This window comes from Centroberyx gerrardi, chromosome 13 (assembly GCF_048128805.1).
Source record: "Centroberyx gerrardi isolate f3 chromosome 13, fCenGer3.hap1.cur.20231027, whole genome shotgun sequence".
Classification (NCBI taxonomy): Eukaryota; Metazoa; Chordata; class Actinopteri; order Beryciformes; family Berycidae; genus Centroberyx; species Centroberyx gerrardi.
This window is the reverse complement of record NC_136009.1, coordinates 18,486,303-18,509,402: the sequence shown is the minus strand read 5'-3', so window position 1 is coordinate 18,509,402 and position 23,100 is coordinate 18,486,303. Positions and strand designations below refer to the sequence as shown.

The 23,100-nt window shown below is 40.2% G+C and overlaps 1 protein-coding gene across 2 annotated transcripts; it reads left to right on the top strand.

The window, feature by feature from the left end:
• The first annotated feature begins 1,428 nt into the window (after positions 1-1,428).
• klhl14 (kelch-like family member 14) lies at positions 1,429-20,702 on the top strand. 2 transcript variants are annotated; one of them, XM_071926531.2, is made up of 9 exons: positions 1,429-1,437; positions 8,366-9,249; positions 11,339-11,460; positions 15,162-15,251; positions 16,083-16,161; positions 17,665-17,855; positions 18,434-18,592; positions 19,291-19,448; positions 20,562-20,702. In XM_071926531.2, exons 2-9 carry the CDS (start codon positions 8,372-8,374, stop codon positions 20,700-20,702), a joined length of 1,818 nt encoding a protein of 605 aa, XP_071782632.1. In that variant the 5' UTR covers positions 1,429-1,437; positions 8,366-8,371. The 2 variants fall into 2 exon arrangements, with proteins under 2 accessions (XP_071782632.1, XP_078144042.1); XM_078287916.1 differs by lacking the exon at positions 1,429-1,437 and adding an exon at positions 7,473-7,512 and having other exon boundaries at positions 8,349-9,249.
• Positions 20,703-23,100: the final 2,398 nt, after the last annotated feature.

The window sequence follows — 23,100 nt, the reverse complement described above, 5'->3', positions numbered from 1 at the left end:
ACGCATCAAAGTCGGTTTAGAAGACTTAGTGTTTTGTGTCAAGGACATTTTGCGAAAGACATGGTGGGAAAACCAGATTTACAGACAGTATGATTCTCAATTTTAGCCTGGCGCCACCATGCAGACGATGGGCCCGTTTCACTTGGATCCACTTCACTGATCGCTTCTGATCACTGAGGTGAAGCCAAGTGAATCAGAGCAACATTCTGTGTTTTGAGCCTAACCAAAAGTCTGTTTGAGATTTTGTTAAAACAGGGAAAATAGGGGTATTTGTCCACCAAAACCGTCCTCTCTTTGTTCATGAGCGGAGTGGAGAGTTGAGTCATGGAGCTGATGGAGTCAAGGAAAGAATGTGAGTTGAGAGAGGTGCTACTGTGTCTAAAATATCAATGAGGGAGATACTGCCAAGTTTTGGAGCACACAAGAGGGAATAGGTCTTGTGTTAACATAGAGTGGACCAGGCAGCTCTGCACTGCTTCATAGAGTAACTGTTACATGCCATTGATTTTTTTTTTCCTATGGAGTAGTTTTATTTTATTTTATTTCATTGTTGACTCTAAATAATTAAAAACATTGCATTCTGTAATTTCTCTACAGGCTAGTTATAGTTTATAAAAGATTGTGTTGTGCTGAAGTTTAGGTAACTACCGCATCTGTCAGGGGAAATGTCATCCAATCACACTGTACAGCTCAACAATATACTGTAATTGTGTGTTTGCCCAGGTGAGTCTTTAATGTGGAACTCCACAGAAAACATGCCAAACAAATTCATCAGAAAAAACAATACATGTTCCTTGTGTTTCCACACTCATTTGATTTCAAAGACATTTATCTTAACAGGATAATAATTTGTGAAAGTCTCTGACATTTGTGGCTAGCTAGCATGATAATAAATCCATGGCTTGGAACATTTTTTAGTTAATTAGAGTCAATCAATCCAAACTTTGCTCACTTACCGGTGTGAAACCAGAGTATAATGAGCAGAAATCAGCATGGTGATTGGAAAACACAAATTACAGCTGTTAAAGAGAAACTCATCCACTTTTCTTCTGTTGATGCCAATGCCTGCTGCGAGGATTTAAAATTAGCGTGGCATTCTTTTAATGGATGTTGGGGGAATGTGCTCCTCTATAATTAAAAAACCTGTTAATATCCTCTAAGGCTAAAACAAGAGGTTAGTGTGATTGCATGACAACTCTTTTAAAATTACATATTGGTCAGTTGACCGGTAGATCCAATAAAATTATCCTAGTTTATCTGTTAGAATGACAAACAATGCACAGTATACACCTGAATAAGCTTTCTCTATCTGTACCAGGTCATATCATACAGTACAGTAAATCTAGTATACGACTTCTGTAGTGTATCTTAGTAATACTGTGTCCCTGTTTATGTGTATTATGTTAGTAACCCTACATAACGGTGTGCAGCTCACCAGTGAGGTGGTCAGCACTGCTGCTTCAGTAACACCATGTGGCATATTAATGAATTTCCCTGATATATGGGACAGTCCGTGCTATAAAAAGCTGTGTGTATATCTATGGTCAGGGCTGTATTCATATTATTCTTGACATATTCCAGAGCCTCACATTTATGGTGTAATGATGTGAGTAATAACCTGGTGATGTTAACAGGACCCTACAATAGGACCTTTATCTGATCTAGGCTCCCAGACAGTGGCGTGATCTGACCTGGTGGTCGGCAGCGGCCACGCCGAATGTGACCTCACCACTGGATGTAATTTCCTCTCAAGAGCTCTTGGAAAGGGAGAGCTTATGTTGTTGAGCTCATGTCGTCGGGGCTGGTAACAGCAGCTTGCCATTGTATTAATTATTGTCAGGGAATCCAAGGGGTGTAGATAATACAGAATGCACTGGTTGGTCCCGTTTGTTTCACTTGTCAGTGGAGTGAATAATTGGGAGTGCTGACCATATTAGACACAGAGAATTTCTAAAAGATATGACTCGAACAGTCGCAACACAAAAGTAGGGGCTTGGAAATTAAAAGCTTAATGTCTGAGAATTTCAAATCAATATGGAATAATGTGTTGGCTTCTCGTTGCCAAAGGAATTTACTGAAGTTTAACTCTATTTGACAACAGTGTTTCTGATTCACAGTGAAACTTACTGTTTGGGGATATTATGCGAAATTAGGGAAACCATGGTTATTGCATTTTACATTTTATTTTTCCCAGGAAAGAAACATTATACATGTTGTTAGAAGAATATATTTGATCAAAGTCACAGTTTAGTGAGAGATTTCTTTTATTAAACCGTGAAACTTGAGGCACGCTGCATTTGCTTTTCAGATGGGTGTCAGATTTTTTTGCGCTCCAACCTCATACTTTAAAGGCTCAAGAACATTGATACAGTTTTAGGTCGGGGGGGTTTGGAGGGGGGTTGCTAATACAATGGGGCTCATCTTGCAATTCTCCCAAGGAATAACTATCAGTCCTGCTACAGCAGCTTCAGCGTCCCTAGGTGACCGCGCCACTGAGCCCGTGCTCGCTCCATCGCACCCCACTCCACGCCTGCTGCCACCCTGAAGGTAGATGCATCACGCTGGGGAGACTGCGCAACAGCAGCCCCCCCCCCCCCCTCTCCCTTCAGCCCCCACACTCCTCCACCGCACTGTGGCCCCCCTGCGGCCCTCCACACTTTGGGTCTCCACTACAACCCCGGTCCCAGCAGCCCGGACTCTCCCTCAGGTGAGTCTCCATACCACCTCCATGTCTCCTCCCACCTGAACTGCACAATTGGTAGCCTTTGTCATTTGAGAATGCCACACGCACACGCACGCACACACACACATACTGTACACACACACGCTCCTGTGCTCACTCTGGAGGGGACACCGCCTGTTCCTCTCTGCTCACCTCCCGGCTGCCGGCTGACTCTGTGAGCCGTGTCTGTGGTGGCTACACCATGTGTGGGGATCTAGGGGTTTCAAACAGCAGGCCTCCCATTCTCCCCGAATGGCAAATATAAGTGCTTCCAATTTAATACACAGTGGACATTTTATGAATCATCTATGGCTAACTTTGATCTGAGATGACAAGCACGCTCTAATCAGACCCAAAATATATTATCATCAAGTTAACCTCAATATTAAACATGTGACTGTATCTGTTCAAACTTCCCAATGCATCACAGTGAAGGAAAAGCAGCTGCTACAGAAATGCCGCCTTTGCTTTGCACTTTAACTGACCCTCTCGCTTTCTCCTCACCTATATAAATTGAACCTATGCTTCAAGCAAACTCCTTTGTTCCTTTGGTGATAAAGCTGCTCTTGGGGGATGATAAACTGGTAAAACCATTGCCAGAGACAGTTAAAGTAACAGTTGTCTGGGCTCTGAAGCGGGAACTCCTAATCAGAAGCTTCTGCACCCCTAAAATATGGTAACTGTTTCTAGTCTCCACATATCCAAAGCAGTCATATCGCATTACAATATCATTTCACACAGGTAATTGTTAACTCTTCTGTAATCAGATACAATACAGGCAACCAGATGTTAAAGGAAAGCTGCGTGCGTTTAGAAATACAGTAGACTTGGGGGGGGAGAGGGGTAATCTCAAATTATACTTGGGGAGATGTACAATTTAAATATAACTGCTGAGAGCTTGGAAATTAAACATTTACTGTAACCTGCAGTTTGCCTAATTAATTCCTTATACATATCTTTCTAACATATACATATACTGTATTTATTATGCTGCCTGCAACATTTTCACATTCAGCTTTTCCCTTCCCTTTTAACAATTTCTGATCAGGAAAAACCTTTAAACTGTAATACTTGCAAAAAGACATAAATTAGAACTTCCACTTTATAGGTTGCCATACCACACCACACTTAGTTAACAAAATATTTTTACAAACAAGATGATATCACCCTCTCCATGATATTAATATGATATGTTCTCTGATCTGTAAACAGCTGGTTATCTTGCTTTTCCACGATAAGAGAAAGTGCTGAGGATTTCCGCTTGGTGAGCACATTTGGGCTGAATCTTTCACACGTCACAAATTGCAGATGGGAAGCAGTGATCTTGAACAGCCGATCACATTTCCGTGACCATCTGACACCTTCCATTTAGGAAAATAATACTTTCTATCTTAGCATACCCTCTGCAGCAGCCAGCAAAAGGAATTATGCCTGGTAGACTTTGCTATTCACAACTTTGGAGCTTCTCCTTGTTTTGTCTCATTGTATTGATTAGATTAAATGCTCATTCTTTAATCAGTTATTCAATGCTACAATAATCTGTGCAGCGTGTGTTATTTTGTTATTTTCTGTATTGTTATTGATATGCTCATAACTATGCTGTTATTACAATTATGAACAATAAGAAAGCATGCCATTATGGAAGTATTAAACAGTAAGTTGTACAGTAACTGAGGATGAACAGGCTGTGGTTAAGGAGCTTATAGTGACTAATGCATACAATAGATGGTGAATGGTTTGTGTCTTTGTGTACATTTATTTAGCAGCCTAGCTGTTATTTTGAAAACTCACAATATGACTGAACTATATTGATCTCATGTTATTTATTCTCATAGCTTTCCCCTCCTTTCAATTGTATTGCAACGCCTTTCTGTTTTAAGCGCTATTCATTGTTAGCAACGTGTCATATTTCCGAGGACGATAAATTTAAACACTTTTTACCCATAAGAGGTAGATATGGTATCTGTGTAATATGACAGATAAATATGAGTTGGGTTAACTGGTACAGAGAGTTGTAAATCACTGTAGTGTGATTCTTTGTCTCAAAGGGTTTAATTAGTCTAGAAATTCTTCTCTTATCTGATGACCCCCTCCCTCTCCACACTACAACAACCTACAACCATAAATGCCCTGCAATCTGAAGACCAGTGGCCTCAGGAGACTGAGTTGCTACAAAGAGCTGAAAGAGTTGGAAATGGTCATTTCATTGCGTTAGAATAGCTCGCTCGAGACTTGGGTAATGTAGTGCTAACTGAGTGCTGGCAAAGATAACAGTATGTGACTGCAAATTGAAATACAATGAAGTACTGTAATACTCCGCAGTGATAAGTCCTTTGAAGATGGGGTGAACACACAACAATAATAGCAAACAACAATGTGCGTTTTAAGCCACTAATCAACATTATCATATTTTGTGTATGGTGATGATCTTATTTTAAATGGAATGCACAATCTGAGTCAATCCACGGAGTTCATGTCCAATGAGTTTGTTCTGTATAACTCAAAGTGGGGGGATACACAGGCAGTGCGCTTGTCAAATATTCAACCATCAAACAATATTCCAGTTCTATCTTTTATAAATGCTACCTATGTATGTGGCCTGTTATTCCTTGACGGTAGCATGGTGTTGCTCTATTTCATAGTACATGAACAAACCCATTTATCCCTATCTGTCATTTCATAACTTGTGAGGTATCTGTCACTTCTGGTCCCTGGGGAGCCTGTATGCAAGTTTTTACTCTAATTGAGCTCTTTATTTAATTGACAGTTCACTCTATCCTAATAAGTCATTTTTAACAGATTTTGAATGGATTTGCAACATTGTTATTTTGTTTTGTTGTGTGGCGTTTGTGAACCTGTAACTATCCAGTGTCCCCCTATAAATGAAGGGTTTCATTTCAAAGTGCTATGTATCTATTTTTAAAGAAAATTTGACACCCCAAGGTATATTAATCAGTATTTCAAAAATACAGATGATTTCTTCCATAAAATCACGGGGAGAATAGATCTTAAGATAGCTAATAATTGACAATGTCATAATTAGTTCACATTCTTGCCAGCATTCATTTTACAAGATTTGATGCTTTTTTTTTTTTTTTTCAAATTTTAATTATTTAATTTTGGAATTATATTTAAATGTCAAGGTTAAGCACCCACACCCCAAGCCTCAGGCAGACCTGGACAGAATCGAAGGAGTCTGTATGATATGGATTCACCATGAATTGATATGACTATAACTAGATAATTATAATTCAGTATTCAGATTATAATCATGTTCAGACTACCAAGTGATTCAGAGCTTTTTTGTTGTGACAGGGTGCTTGATGTAGTAATTCAAGTGATGTGGTCTTCATAAAGTATTGAGTGGACGTTCAAATATGAGAACAAGGAGCCTCAGTGTCACTGTGTGAATCATCAATCAACTTGGTTTAGTGCTGAAAGGTCGGTCTGACAGAATCAGGGAGTTTGTGGAGCTCAAATGAGATGACAGCATATAGATCAGGGGATTCAGAAAACTTTAAGTGGGCTTGGATACATGTAGGAATCTGAATACTGTGTTATATAGGGATTCATTCTTGTACCTGCAACCTGGACATACAACACACTGCTGTGCATTGTTAGTCCAAGCCTACAGTATGATAAATCTTGTATTATGTTTCAACCCTTTGTGTTTTCAGGCCTGCAGCTAGGCCTCGGGTTGTGAAACAATGAACTGTTGTGACAAGACACTAGTACAGGTAAATATGTTATCTAAGACTATCTAATTTTCTCCTTCAGAATGAATATATATGTTGTTATGTAACTTTGTGCATTACTTTGGGGGGGGATCTGCTTTGTTTTGTTATGGCTGTATGTGACCTGATGTGTTCTTCTCACTTGGAAATGAAGAATATTATTTCGTATGATTTAATTGAACATGATAAACACTATCTATACATCATCGTGATGTGTATAGTATATATAATATAGATGCAAAACTTAAGTTTGTATAGCACCTTCTTTTGAAGGACTAGCAGGAGCAGAATGAGATGAGGGGTTATTTTGGCGATGGAGATTAAGGCAGGGGCTTTTTGTCATTTGTGCGAGACAAGCCATTCATCCATCCAGTTCACAGCCAAAAAAAGGCTGGTCCCAGAAATTAGCAGTTTCAGCTCAGCAGCAAAGTCGTCGGGCTGTGAAGGCAGAGAGAAATTGACTAATTAGCAATGCGCACTAAAACTTGACGGTTCTCTCTATAACAGCGAGGGAAAGACTCGGTTTTTCTCCCCCTTTCTCTTTTCTTTCTTCCATAGATGTTTGAAATCGCAGTCATTTACGCTCGACAGTTTTTACAATAGCCTTGAGCCATAATTTTGCGAGTCTCTCCAGCATCCATACCCCTGCATGGTCTCTCTCCACCGGCCATGCACGACCGTTTCTCTCCCCAACCGTGGATTTCCTATTACTCTCGTTACGACTCACTGAGCCCCAGGCCCAAGGATAATGATGTGTTGTTTCTTGGTAGCATAATTTGTCACACGTATATTTCTTCTTCTTCTTCTCTTGCAGAAAGCACAGCTCCCTCTCACACACTCACACACTTCTTGTTAATTCAGAAGAACAAATGATCAACGTCAACAAATAACGTGAAATAGTGACTTTATGAGTTGGAATCAATGATTATTTTGAGGCACCACCGACCATAGACTTTAAAGGAAAGGACATTTCTTAAAAAGGAGAACAAAGGAAATTCAAGTGATATTATTGGGAACCTGAAGCTTACTTTCTTTTTTGTCAAGAGCTGAAGTCAGGTAAGTTTGGCTCCTTCTCAGGCAAGCTGCTCACATCATTTAGTTGTGACAGGCGCTTTTAGAGAATGTGGCGACAACGTTACAGGACGCTTGTGTCAAGTTTGCAAACATTACGCACATAGAAATCGCTTTTTATAGTGTCTAAGAAACATTGCATATGCATATTACAGTTATCTTTACCGAAAGCTGCATTTCAATGAATAATTTTCGATACTCACGTCTGCCTAACTCAGGCTGGCTAAAAGCGAAACGCACCCGTACTGTGCTGACGGCTGGGAGACAAACTAATTGCTTTTGTATGACTCCGTAAATCTGTGCAATGTGTAATGTCCTCATTGTGGGGGTGTGCAGCAAGATAAGACAACGATAAGTGTTAGCTGAATGCTGCATATTATCCGTCCACCGTAGGGTTGCCTCTTTTTCCTTATCCAACAACTTCAGTTGCGTTATCGAGGGGAAAAGCGCTGCAGCATCTCCGTATCCTAGTTTTGTTTTGACAGCGCGCTTCAAACCTCAGCCTCCATTTAAATCATCTTGTCTTGAGTAAGAATGAATAAGAGTGGCACACTGTTGGAACTACTGCGTTTTTGTTTGTTGCTTTACGACCAGAGCTCAAAGTTGAAGCCGACCGAACCCGTATTGGATGTCGATTCTCGCCGGCTGGCGTGGCATGATGGTTATTCCCAGCTGGATGGACGGGCGATCTATTCAATATTCTTAACTTATTCGAGAAATCCTTTCCTATTGTAATAGTTCAGTGATAACATCTAGGCTGCGTGTGTTGTGCAAATAAATGACCTGAGGTAAATGGCTTGCATGGTTTATTTGTTGCCTAGGTGGCGTTCACAGTCAGGAAGTCATGTCCAGATCGGGTGATAGAACATCCACCTTTGACCCAACACACAGTGACACCCTGCTGCACGGGCTCAATCTCTTATGGAGGAAACAGCTTTTCTGTGATGTGACTCTCACTGCCCAGGGACAGCAGTTCCACTGCCACAAAGCGGTGCTGGCATCCTGCTCCCAGTACTTCAGGTCTCTCTTCTCCTCCCACAATGTAATCAACAGTGAGGGTAGCAAAGGGGACCAGGGGAGCAGCGGGACCCCCTCTTCCTCCCCCGATGACAAGCTGGTGACCACCAGCACCAGGCCCATCAATAACCTGGTACTCCAGGGCTGCTCCTCCATTGGACTACGGTTAGTGCTGGAGTACCTGTACACTGCCAACGTGACTCTTTCCCTGGACACGGTGGAAGAGGTGCTGTCAGTCAGCAAGATCCTCAACATCCCCCAGATCACCAAGCTCAGCGTGCAGTTCCTCAATGACCAGATCTCTGTGCAGAACTACAAGCAGATCTGCAAGATCGCGGCTCTCCACGGACTGGACGAGACCAAGAAGCTGGCCAACAAGTACCTGGTGGAGGACGTGCTGCTGCTGAACTTTGAGGAGATGTGTGCCATGTTAGATGCTCTGCCACCCCCGGTGGAGTCGGAGCTGGCTCTCTTCCAGATGTCAGTCCTCTGGCTGGAGCATGACCGGGAGACTCGCATGCACTATGCCCCGGACCTTATGAAGAGGCTGCGCTTCGCCCTCATACCTGCCCCCGAGCTGGTGGAGAGGGTGCAGTCTGTTGACTTCATGAGGAGTGACCCTGTGTGCCAGAAACTACTCCTGGATGCCATGAACTACCACCTGATGCCCTTCAGGCAGCACTGCAGGCAGAGCACGGCCAGCAGGTGAGACCCACTCACACAGACACAGACAAACAAATACGCAAACACAGGGAAACAGGTACAGATGCACACACACACAGACATTAGTACACACACGCAGACACACACACACACACACACACACCAGTGGGCTATTTGAGAGTGGATGAAGTAAGATTAAATGCATCCCCCTTGTTAAATTCTCATTACAAGTATTGGACATGCTGCCTGTGTAGTTCCAGAAGCAGTAGATGGTCAGCCAGACAGAGGTGCGAGGTTTGAGGCCCAGTCAATGAGGGTTGTGGGCTTTAACAAAAAAAGAGAGTGCCAGCTGCCAAGAGGTCTGAACTACGCTACGCTACGCTGTATCCATAATTACAAGGTTACCTCATGTTTTTGTGAAGCAAAAACAACTCTTTATTTTCCCACACATCTGTGTAATTGCACTCTAATCAGTGTAGACATGAAACAGCAAACTAGATAAAGGTTATGCATTTGATTTGCAGCAACTCTCATAAATATGATTTGAAACGCTGTAATTAAATTGTTACTACATTTACATGGTAATTACGTAACAATTGTGGTGTAAGTACAGTGAAAAAGTGCCGCAGCTATTGATGCTGCACAAAAGGAAATTTGGTACATCTGCACGTATAATAGCATTACATTTGAGAAAATGTAGGGTTCATTGTCAATAGGGGACAATTGGGTGCTGCTTCTTTATTGAAATTGGATGCATGTGTCTCACTCACACAAATATGGGCCAAGCTGCATGGCCTGCCTCCATGTTTGTCATGATCAGCACTTTAAGGACTGGTAAGTAGACAGGCGCTGTCAGTAAGATGATTGATTGATGCTGCTGTTGTCAGGTGTTGTTTACAAAGCTGGCTGTAGTTAGACAGTCAAGGCTGAAAATCTTTTGAATAGTGATGGCATTAATATCCAAATTTTGATATCACTGAACATATTTGTTGGACCTCTTATTAATTAAAAAGGTGAACCATAGAAAAATAGAGCTGCAGCATTAGAGGATCGACACGCTTGAAAATCTAATTCTGCTCAGAGGATTTGAAAGTAGAGATATATTACATGTACTTATCCCCCCGCATTATCCCAATAACAGATCTATTCCCACATATGGATCTAAATGAGCAAGGAATCAAGAATCCTCATAATTAGTTTCACATGCCACTGTTTCTCTCCTCTCAATTAATCACCATTATCTATGTCCAGGGGCTCATTTGCATATGAATAACCCCAAAACACTTCTGAGTGGGCCAGTAGCAGGGAGGATGTATTGAGAGGGTGGTAATTCAGCCAACCATAAAAAAGTAAAATAAAAAAAAAACAAATGGTGAAAGAGTCAGAATATAAAGGCCAACTGCTCTTAATCTCTTACTGCATATTGTGATTAATTGGTAGATATTCAGATTTATGTTGAAATCCATTTGGAGCCAGATAATGGTCATTAATGTACAGTAAAGTGTGCCGTTCTGAGGTCGTATTTCATATACAAACAGCAGGAAATATCCCACAATTGGCTCAGATGTGTCACATGAATCATTATAGCCAATGAAATGGAGACATTTTATAGGCAAGTTTATGTACTCAATTGTGCCCTTAGCCTCCAGCATGGCACCCTGCAGAACCGTCCTAGCTTCACAGCTAATTGAAAAGATACCTTTAGAGTATAATAACCATTTAATAAAGCATCAAAAGGATGAGTACGCTGTTAAGCATTTTTAGTTGATTGTGCTGCATTTGGTCATATTTTGTTTGATTAGGAGTCTCAAGTTCAGCAGCTGTATTCAGACAATGTGCATTTATTCATTCATCCATGCATTCATTCTATCTTTCTTTCATTCATTCATTCATTCATTCATTGACTGTGTGCTAAGTATTCACAGTACGCTTGAAAAGATTCATTAATACTATCTGAAATATTCAGTGATCACTATACACACAATAAATCCCATGTAATTAAATTGAGGAATTAAAGGAGTTCAGCCTGTGCTTATTTTTGCCTTTGGATGTTTGATTTCATGGCTTAGTACCTGTTTTGTACTATGTCTCCTAACACTTGTCCACACACCCCCCACTTTTGACATTACAGAATCCGTTCCAATAAGAGAATGCTGTTACTGGTGGGTGGTTTGCCTCCTGGACCCGATCGTCTCCCCAGTAATTTGGTCCAGTACTATGACGACGAGAAAAAGACATGGAAGATCCTCACAAGTGAGTAGCGAGCCTCTACTTTTTTTCACCTGAGGCGTCTTGTGTTAGCGGCTTTCATGATGAGAAATAGTTGTTCCTATGGATGGCTTTAACACAGGTTAATTTCCACGGAAAATGAGGGAAGGAGTTCCCTAAATCCTTGAGGTAATAATGTATCACTATCACTTTTAATATAAGTTTTTAATCAGAGCGTGACTTCACACCACTGTGGAGCTTCATGCCCGGTTTCCCTTGTTTTTGCTGAAATATCCTGGCAAGATGCACGGTGAGATTTATTTCAATGTAATGATCTATTGTAGATGGAACAATAATGAATGGCATCTTATCGCAACAGCTTTTAAATGTGGTTTGATAGTCTGCTCACAACTGACCAATACATAAGATTGAATAACCACATACATACCAATACACACCATGGAGTTATCCTGATGGCATGTCATCACTATTGATATTGGGTTAAGTTAAGATAAGGCAAATACCAGAGAGACAGATAAGGTCAGTGGAATATAGCAGTGGTAACATTCACAAAGTGGTATACAAGCAAATATACATTTGGTTCTAACTGACTAAATGGAATAACACTTCTGAAAAATTATATATTTCACTCGGTGGCCTATAACCTATAGGGGTTTATAGTAGAGTATGGTTTGTGTTATTGATTTCATGACATAATGACACAAAGGCAAGCTATCATAATGCCACAAAAAAATCCATTCTATGGAAACAGTTTGCAGTATCCATGGAGAAAATAGATCTGAAGCCTTTGTGAATTTACAAAGAAAAATCTCATCTCTGCTGCACATGCCTCTGGACAGTGTCCTATGTTCTTTTCCTCACTGTCTTCCCTGACCTTTTGAGGCTCACCACTATATTGTTGCCACATCGCAAAGGTCAAACAACAGCTAATGGGAAACCACATTTGTCCTTTGCATCATCATTGGTGGTCATATTGAGTTTTTGTCCTTTGTTTTGGTTGGAGACATACCTCTATAATGCCTCTCCATTCGTACATATTAGCCATAGGTCTGTTTTCTGTCACTGTGCACTTTATATGCTCTCTTCATGGCATGGATTATTTCCGGAACTGGCGTGATGTTTCCGTTGTTGTGTCTTATGATCTATAAATTCACAGACAGGTTTCTTCCTGTGCTGGAGTCATACGTTTCTTGCCACTCGTCTGATATTTTACCTCAGGTTTGGCCAAATTTGTCTGGGTGCACTCTACTAAAGGAGGCATGCATACACAACAGCCTGAAGCCCACTGGTATTTATATTGTCATTTTCTCATTAAACTCACACTCATGGGTATAAACTGCAACAAGCAAAAGGTCAATAGGGATTTCCATCACTCAAAACTAAAAAGTTAACACTCAAATGGTCCGTGGCCAAGTGGAAGGACAAAACTGCAAAATCATCCCCTTAACACATCAGTGACCATCTGATGTAGCTTCCACACAATGGATGTGGAATAGAAGATTATTAACATTCAATCATAACTTTTCAATGAGGCGAAACCTGAGAGGGACAGACTTTGATTAAGACATTCATCAACACAATTTAGGAAGAATCTGATCCCTCTTGTCGTGTCAGATATCTACTGCTCGGTGATTCCAGTGTAAAGTTTGCCATCTAGTGTACCCACAGCAGCGTGGAGCAAAGGGAGGACAAAGGCAGACACAGGCGCAGCCACAGCGCCGGACTGTTCTCTTCTCCTGTGTGGTTAAACCAACCTCACATTAGTATCTCACACTTTTAAAAATGGACCTCATCTATGCACGGCCCAGAACAAAGGAATGCAGCTCAGTGGGATGCGATGGTAATGGTGTTAAAGGAACGCCGGAGCTCGAGCAGCAGTGGTGCATTAGCTGTGGAGTCATTCAACCGACCCCGACTGTGCCTCTATGCAGAGGTTTCTGACTCCCTCTAGTGAGCCTGAGAGCTCACTGTAGAGCGGAGTGATGGCGTCCATCTCACAGAGGACGAGCATGTCCTGTCCTCCCATGGCTGCCGCTCTGTACGCCCCCCTGGGGGTTTTAGTGGAAGGTTTAGGTGAGAGGGGACAAGCGGGGGAAATTAATTTCACACGCCCTTTTAAGATGATAATTCATGGTACAGTCCCACACACTGTAGAAGCAGAGAAAATGGATACATTTTATTTCGTTTCAATGCACAAGACTATTAGAGCGGTCTAGATTATTACAGCCTGGCACTATTAGTCTAAGCTAGATGTTGCCACTTATCCTGCTGTTCACCTGTGTCTCAGGCACCTGTAGAGGTAGGGAAAATGTCCCAAATCCTCCCACAGTATAAACTGCAGAATTTCCTCCTCAGTCTTCTTATTGTAGCCTGTGACACACTGTAAAGCAATAATCTTCTTTTCATGCCGGTACGAGATGATGTTTAGTATGAGTACAAGTCACTAGACATCAAATAAAAAGCCGCCCATCCATGTCGTATATACTGCTGACTGAATGATAATGTAAATAGCATGTAAGGGAATCTGGCAGTCATATGGCACTCGTCTTTGAGGTGCACTGGAGGCAGGCAACCTAATCCCCTCGTTCAAGATAAAGCTCTGTTTAGTGTATGTAGTATTAGTTCCTATCTGAGGCTCCCCTCCCATAGAGGACCTCCACATGTCAGCCAGCCAGAGTGAGATTGCAGGGAGAGGCCAATTGGAAAGAAATGAGATTCAAGGCTGTCTAATTTTGCAGCAACTGTGATCCATCAGGCGGTGGGGAGGTGACAGTGGAAATGACTGATGGAGACAGACAGGTGGGCTTTAACATTTCACTGATTTGTGCTCAAAAGGCGCCGGGCCTGAGATTTATTGAGTGAACACGATCATGTTCATTATGACTGTCACCTAAGACCATTTCTCTACATCTCAATGGGGTCACTTTAGCAAGAGAAGATGGAGGAGAGGAGGGGACCACAAAAACATACACAAGGGAAAATCCTCCACATGGGGTCCTGTTGCAGCTGCGGGCATCTGGCTGTCTTTGCTATCTCATGCGAGCCCATGATGAGCTGTAAGAGACACTAAAGATTAATATATCTCTGTAAAGTAGTTGCCAAGGCACATAATGCTAATAAATAAATAGATAGATAAGTAAGTAAATAAATAAATAAAAGCTATAATTGCCATTACAAACAGTAGACCCTATACTCTGCTTCATGCTTTCATTTGGTCCAGTCTGAGAGTTATCAGGCTTGATTCCCCACAAGAAATCGCCTCCAGTAGATAGAAGTGCGGTATGTTACAAAACAAAAGCAGTGAGAGAGGGAAATAAATCATGTATCACTGACTCACACTGAGGCGTGAAATACATGTTTGCCTGTGTCATTACAGCAGGCGTTATCAATAAACTTTGGCCAATTGTCAACTGTGAGAGTACATTGCAAATTAAATCGCGTTTATCCTGATATGAATATATATATTGACTTAAGTGAGCGCTTCCTGTCAAACTAAAGGGCTCTCAGCATGACAAGTATTAAAAATAGTGAGTAAGAAACACTGCTAGGACAAATATTCCTATATAAAAGCCATACGGCAGACAGCTTTTGTGGGCAAGAAGAATAGTAATCAAAACCTCATTTCAGTGTGACTAACATCTATTGTCCAGTGGAGACCTATCTTGTTTTCATGCTTTTGTGATAGTTGCTGATTGGCTCTGTTGGTTTTTGTGTCTCCTCTATAGTAATGCCTTACAACAGCGCCCATCACTGCGTGGTGGAGGTGGAGAACTTCCTGCTGCTGATGGGCGGAGAGGACCAGTGGAACCCCAACGGTAACGCCACAGATCAAACACCGTGATTTTTACAGTGATTTTATACACAGCAAAATCGTCGGTGTTAATTCAACTCTGAGAGTGTAAAAATCAGAACTGTGCCAGTGTTTATAGAAGTCCACACCATCAGAGTTAATCGAACACTTTTAGATCGTTTTTAACAGCCGCTCCAGAGCCATATCGGCTTTATGAGTGGACAAACAACTCTCCAGTCAACACTTGACAACTCCAAATTATTGGCACAGGAAAAACAACACATATTAACACTGGAAAACAGCTAAGAGTGCTTTTATAACACAACATTGTAAGAAAAAAAGGAATGTAAATGATCAGTAAATCTTTTTAAGCAATAATAATTACATAATAATAATAGTTATGTATAATTATTATACCAGTGCATAGCAAAATTGCCAGTGTTAATTTAACTCTGAGTGTAAAAATCAACACTAGTGCACAGTCCACACCATCAGAAGTAATTTAACACTTTTAGATAGTTTCAAACACTCGCCCCAGAACCATTACAGCGCTATGAGTGGGCAAGCAACACTCCTGTCAACACTTGAAAAGTCCAAATAATTGTCACTGAAATATCAACATTTAGTAATGCTGGAAAATTTGCTGTGTGATTGGTGATTTTCAGGCAGTGCGGTAATATTTAAATTAACAGTTATACAGTCACAGGTGTGCATTTATCAGGTATGTTACAACGCCTTTGAATGTGACTCAATCAGAACTGAGGACCGTCGTCTGTTTTTTAATGAACAGTAAAGAACTTTTGAATCTTTTGAATACTATACCTTATAAAACATTTGATTTCTCTCTGTTTTGCAGGAAAGCACAGCACTAACTTTGTCAGCCGCTATGATCCCAGATTCAACAGCTGGATACAACTACCTCCTATGCAGGAGAGGTAAGTCAGTTTTACATTTGAAGACAAAATTGTTTAATTGACAGCCTTTTGCATCTTTTTTTTTTAGATTTATTTGATTGCTAATTGGTCATTGATATATTTAAATTTACACAAAAAATATGTTTATGGTTGCCAGAGACTAATTTTCAGGAGCTGTGCTTGTCTATATTGTGTTAAGTGATCTATAGAGGGTACAAGCATGAAATTAAACATGGATCTGCAACCGGATCGCCTTTGAGTTACATTTACAAGAAAATCTAACTTGCTTTCCCACATACTGTATATGTTTAGCCACTGGTTTGTCTTGTGTTTCCCGGATATCAACTAGAAAAGATGTGTGCCAATGCTGGTGAAAGTAAAGGCCAGAGTGAAACATACTGAGATTCTGTCCATATAGTACTAGGAAGATAAGATAGTGTAAGTTCAATTACAATATTTCAACTGGCCAAAATGTCGATTTTCTTCTTCCAAAGTTGCCACTGCTGAGTATTGTGTCGTATTAAGCGATCTATCCCAAGTGTATTGTCTCTCTGTCAAGTTTATTAGTATAGCCCTTAATCACTGTTACAGTCTCAAAGGGCTTCTCAACGCCCACATTAAGAAAACAATAAATGAAAATGACACCCCCCAACCTTAGGCCGTCAGCTGAGGAAAAACTCCCACGAAAACCTCAACCTCTGCCACGCTGACATGAATTTATCCCCCTTCTCACATCACTGGTGCTGTAGTAAAAGAGATTTAGCTGTGGATGAGTTTCTTTAGTGACTGCCAATTATGTCGCCTACATATTTTTTTAAAGTAATATGTCAGTTATAGGAGATTTGTTTTGTGTTGGCATAACAACTGATATGCTTTATTGTGATTCTGAGGTCTGGCTTTATTTATCATAAGTTTTTATCAGTTTTCGGAGGGAAAATTAGTTTGTCCATGTATTATTGAAATATGGGTTGAAACAATGAATGATCTATTGGTTTATATACTTATTAGAAGATGCTTCTATATACAATATCTGCATTTGCGATGTTACATTGTAGCATGAAAAGGCCACTTTTTGATTACAGGCAGCAATGGAATTAATTTCACCATTTCACTTGAATATGCTGCATTGAAGATGTAATCATTCTTAACTTTTGAACTATACATGATAGAAATGTGGGTCTTTTTTTCATATCATCTTCATTTCATTTTCATATAAATATGTTCTATTGTCCCTTAAATGAAATAAGAGATGCAGTATGTAGCTTGGCACCTTAGATATTGTTTGTTGTACTTCTTTATTCATTGTTACAGTTTTATTTGCTGAGGCGCTCACAGCTGGCAAGCATGTAACTAGCCCTAAGCTAGTTTTCACTGAACACTAATCCAGTGATGTCGGAGTGTTCGCTGCTATCTTTTTCCTGAATGATTTCCACCTTACACACACAGACACATCTGTTGATAAACCTTCAATGAATCTGTCATTGTTGGTTTAATGATGTTGTCTGGTTGACACCTCCTCCTCAGGAGAGCCAGTTTCTTTGCCTGCCGCCTGGATAAGCACCTGTACGTGATTGGCGGTAGGAATGAGACGGGCTACCTCTCCAGCGTGGAGTCCTACAACCTGGAGACTAATGAGTGGAACTACGTGTCGTCTCTGCCGCAGCCGCTGGCCGCCCATGCAGGAGCGGTGCACAACGGGAAGATATACATCTCAGGTCAGGACAGATCCCCTTCACTCAACCTTCGTCTCCTGGTGCTTAATCACACTTAACAGTCCCTTTCTTCTTTTGTAATGGAAAGCCCCTTTAACTTACTCAGCATGCATCGCTACATGTCCAAAATGTTCTTTCCTCTTTCTCCTACATATACATTTTGGGGGGAAAAAGGCACCTATGTTCCTTACTCAGCATTTAAAAAAAGATAGTATATCCTCTTAAACTTCACTATTTGGTAAGTAAAGGGCACAAGATAGCTAATAATATGAATAATATTCTGTCGCTATATGTTAAGGGAGTTATATTTTTATGCCAGCAATCATTTTGTCACAGTAGGAGTCACTTTTTTCCAACTCTACATATGATGTCTGGTAATTATTGTGACTGCAGACATCGATCAGAGATAAATCAGTACATTTACCTCCTGCACACCTATTATTTAATAAGAACTATCACCGATCAATTTAAGCAGATGTGTCAGATTGCCTACACATTATATTACATGAGCAGCCGATGTCTCCAGCTATATATTCAGAGATACAATATTAATGGCGCAGTGCTATCTTTACCTGTTGCAGGAGGAGTACACAATGGAGAGTATGTTTCCTGGCTCTACTGCTATGATCCTATAATGGATGTGTGGGCCAGGAAACAGGATATGAACACAAAGCGCGCCATTCATACCCTGGCTGGAATGAACGACCGCCTCTATGCTATTGGGGGAAACCATTTGAAAGGTAAGTACTTGGGCGTTTCAGGCACTGAATAGAAAGCAGGTCAAGATCGATACTTTTGTTTGGAGCGATGTGAAAGAGATGCCGCAATTATGAGCAAGCGGCCATGACCTTCGCTACACTTAGGGATGTATGGTGGTCGTTCTCTTTCACTCTTTAGCATTGTAGCTGCAATATGAAGATACAAAACTAAATACATCTACATACTTTTTGAATAATGAGGCGTGTTTACTTGTTTGAAATCCAGTTTTTCCAATATTCAGTTTCAACCTAATTGAAAAACAGTGTCAAAATTACTGTTATATGTACTACAAATTTGTTCAAAGCCACAGTTTCAAATTCAGCTCTTGATAAGGTTTCAGATTATGGCAACATCCACGTACTCAGGAAAAGAAGTTGCTTGCAGATATAATCAAACCCTCTCAAGCCTTGAGAAGCAAGAGAAAAAAAATAGGGATTCTCCAGTGTTTATTTAAATATTACCAACAGGTGGAAAAGAAATGCTGGGATCCTCTTTCTAAGTTCTACCATTTTTTTTCCTCCTGTTATCTCAATATATTGACTTAGTGATCAAGCTAACAGGCTAACAGGTAGCATATTAAACTGCAGCCACACTGGAAGGGCCCACTAGCTGTGGAGTCACTTGGGATACACTACAGCCATCATACATTTTCACACATTTTTCTTCCCCTGTCATGTAGGTTTCTCCCATCTAGACGTGATGCTGGTGGAGTGTTACGACCCGAAGGCGGACCAGTGGAACATCCTGCAGACGCCCATCCTGGAGGGGCGCAGCGGCCCCGGCTGCGCTATTTTGGATGACAGCATCTTCCTAGTGGGAGGCTACAGCTGGAGCATGGTAAAGTCCTATAGAGCCGATTAGATTAGCTTAGATGAAATGTTACTGATCCCTGTGGGGAAATTGGGTCATCGCAGCAGCAAAGAGTAGGATATAGATAAAGAATAGAACATGTTTAAGATAATACAGCAACAACAACAAAAGAACATATTGAAGATAATACAGCAAATAGAATATATTGAAGAGACAGATGCGTTTTGTAATATCAACTTGAAAGAATTCACGCTATTTTCATGAGGATTTGCAGATTATTTGTAGTTTACAGATCTACAAATTCACAGCATATAGGCACAGTGAGCAAATGTGCATCGCTGGCTCTCTACATCACTAGATTCATAGATCATATATACAAATGGAAATATATGCAGATATACAGAACAATATATGCAGTGTAGGCACTTAAGTATTGCATAGTGTCTGTACTATATCTGTACAGTATCCTGTACAACACTAGTACATAGACGCTCCCCCTAAAATAGCACTAGGGTTTCATCAGTTCCTGCGTATTGGTAATACTTGGTAAATACTTTAATTTGATGAGATACTTGAAATTATCTCATCAAAGTAATCCTCAACATTTTCTTATGAATAAAAGTCATCGCCAATTGATATATAACACAAGAGTGATTTAATCTATGCTCAGTTCATGAATGTTTTACATTTGCTGTTCTGAACACCCGATGTCAGCCAGGTCTTTCCTGGGAACAAGTTTCTGAAGTGATATGTTTTACATTTCCAGCAGCAGTAACAGCAGTTTGTTTGGAACTAATAGAAGAAGCGCTCTGTAATTAGCATGAGCAGCGAGAGCCACCATGACTGAACAGACAAAGAAAAGAGCGCCACCTACAGAAACTCTCTGGGAAGTGCAGTGCAAAAACACAGCAGCAGTGACCACTTATGGCCAAAGATGTCACCAAAATTTTAAAAAAGAGTTTTATGGATTACTGCTTTAAAATGGGTTTCAATGTATGTCATTTTTAGGAGTGCATTCTGTTTGTGCATTCTGCTTTTTTGCATTTTTAACTAACTTGTCACAGATAGAACAGTTAGAAATCAAAACAACACTAAGATGGATAAAGACGATAACAACTGGAAATGGTATTTTTTTTCCAGGGGGCCTACAAGTCTTCCACCATCTGCTACAGCCCAGAGAAAGGGACATGGACAGAGTTGGAGGGCGAGGTGGCGGAGCCCTTGGCGGGCCCGGCCTGCTCCACCGTCATACTGCCCGCCTGCCTTCCCTTTAACAAATGACAACTAACCCAACGGACAGGCGGCGGGGAGCGGCGAAGTGATTGAGGGGAGGACCATCAATAAGCAAAACAACTGTCAACAATTTTGTGACAAACCCTCCGATCAGATGACGGGGGTGTGTATAAATTATTTTTTTACAGGTTTGACCAGAGCACTTTCGTTATTCCCTACTGAAGGTTTGAAAAGAAACTCGTGTTAATTCATGTATTTAAACTCATCTGTGTTGAAACTTCTGAGAAATGGTCACTTTCATATGAGATTTTTGTTTAAACTGGTAGTAAGTGTTTTTGGCTTCTCTTCTATAGCACGCATAGTGTTGAACTGAATTATAGCTTTCAAATCCATTGTATCTTGTAACCAGTAGAGGCATAACTCAAGCAAACTGCAGTGTTGTTTCAAGGATTGACACTTGGGGGGGAAAAAGTAATCAATCCCAAACTGTAATGGGGCTAAGTTGAACTAGGGCTGGGTGATTAACAGTAATAGTGATGATCAAATTGTATATTCCTCGCAATCCATTGTAATTTTACTAATTTTTCTCATGCAGGATTTTGCACTTATCCTGCTGTATCCCTTGGTCAGATCATTATGCAACTGTTTTGCTGTCTTCCTCTGAAAATAGGTACTAAAATATTTGTGTGATTTTACCAGTCCCAACTAGGAAAGCTTATAAAGAACTTTTTTTTTTTATTATAAGTGCAGTACGCAGTTGTTATTATTCTTTAATTGAGATGGTTTGAGGAAAAACACGCTACACAAAAAGACACATTGACGTGATGACATGATCTTTATGAGGATCTGTCCGGATCACCCAGCCCTAACTTTTAACTAATCATTTACACCCAAGCCAAAATCATGTTTCTGTATAAACTGTTAGACAGAGAGTTCCTTGCAGGTTATCTGCTCGACAGGCCAAATCTTGCCAGATGTTTGTGGCAATTATTCTTTATGCTGCAAGCAAGACAATTTAAGGTTTAACGTTGATTCTGAATATTTATATGACGGCACTAGCGTTGATGTCGGTTATACAATGATGGTACAATCAAACTGTTATCGCTAGCCATTGTAGTGTATGGGTAAAATATTTGGGTGTAAAGATCAACTTGGTTTGCTCTCCTGTACAAGTAAATGTTAACAGGCCTGTTTGTGAGGCCGCATAGCATTTCCTTGATTGGGTTTTAAACTTCCAGGTATGAAAAAAGAATTAAGCAAGGCATACTGTGGTCCTTAATGCACTAATAGTGAACTTTAATTAAATAAACAAGGTTCACTAAAATGTTTATCAATGTGCTGTGGTTAAAAAATCATCTTCAGTACAGCTGAATTGAAAGTCTAGTCTACACTATTAGGTTCTATAAGGCGACTCTAAATATTGACGCAGTACCTGTTGGATTCTGTAAAAAATTTATTGATTTTCATTCTTGTACATAATCGCTTGCAGTGAAACATTTTTGTGCACTCAACCTTGGATTTATTCTCAAATCCTGTTATGTCCTTTGCATTTTAGAATATGAAAATAAATTGACTCTTGATGATTAAAATACCTTCTTTTACTTTCATTTCAAGCATCCAGGAAAACAGCTGACTCTGTGTCCCTCAGTGACTAGACATGAGCAGTCTGGTGAAGGCCGCTTTGGTAAAAACAGCACGTTTTTCAGTTTATTCAATCATTTTTATTATGAAGAGAATTATGTTGCACCAACCTCCTCAACTGATTCTTCTATTAATGCAGCTGCTCCTATAGAGAAACACCAGGATCTCTGTATGTTACACCTCTAAATTATTATTAATTAAGCACAAATTCACACTTGTAGTGAAGTTCTAAAATAAAATATGTCAAGTATTCACAGCTCATGAAGTACTTCCCTTTGCAGAGTTTTCTAACTGCTATGGAGAATACATAAGCAGGACCTTGCAATAGGTTTAATTTGCTTCAAAGATCAATACATGAACAAATACATTCTGAAAAATGCTGTAGATTAAAAAACAACAACAATAATTTAAGAAAATGAAATTAAATTAAAAACATTACTTGAAAAATGCATTTCCTGGAGAAAATGCGTGGGCTGGCCGAAAGCAGTGTTCTTGCCTCAACTTGAAAGGTTAAAAAGTTGAATTCATTCAAATGAAGCTTTTAAATGTGTTAAAAGTTGGCATGGAGTCTCCACAAGTATGTAGAAATACTTTTACTTTTAGTTAACTTAAATAAATAAAATAAATTAAATAATAATAATAAATAATAGAGTAATAGAAGAAACAGTGGGAATAGTGTGTTTGCTTGCGTTCATTAAGATGAACCAAAACTTTTGGCTTTTTCGCATTCTTTCCCTCTGTGTAGCCTCCATCTTGTCTTCATCCTCTTGTTTCTCTGTTCCTCCTCCTCCTCACTCACCTCTGA

Excerpts from the sequence above, each read along its gene's own strand:
- klhl14 (XM_071926531.2), top strand. The coding sequence starts at position 8,372 with ATGTCCAGATCGGGTGATAGAACATCCACCTTTGACCCAACACACAGT. Across the intron at positions 9,250-11,338 it reads AGGCAGAGCACGGCCAGCAG|AATCCGTTCCAATAAGAGAA; the intron begins GTGAGACCCACT and ends TTGACATTACAG. Across the intron at positions 15,252-16,082 it reads GGACCAGTGGAACCCCAACG|GAAAGCACAGCACTAACTTT; the intron begins GTAACGCCACAG and ends TCTGTTTTGCAG.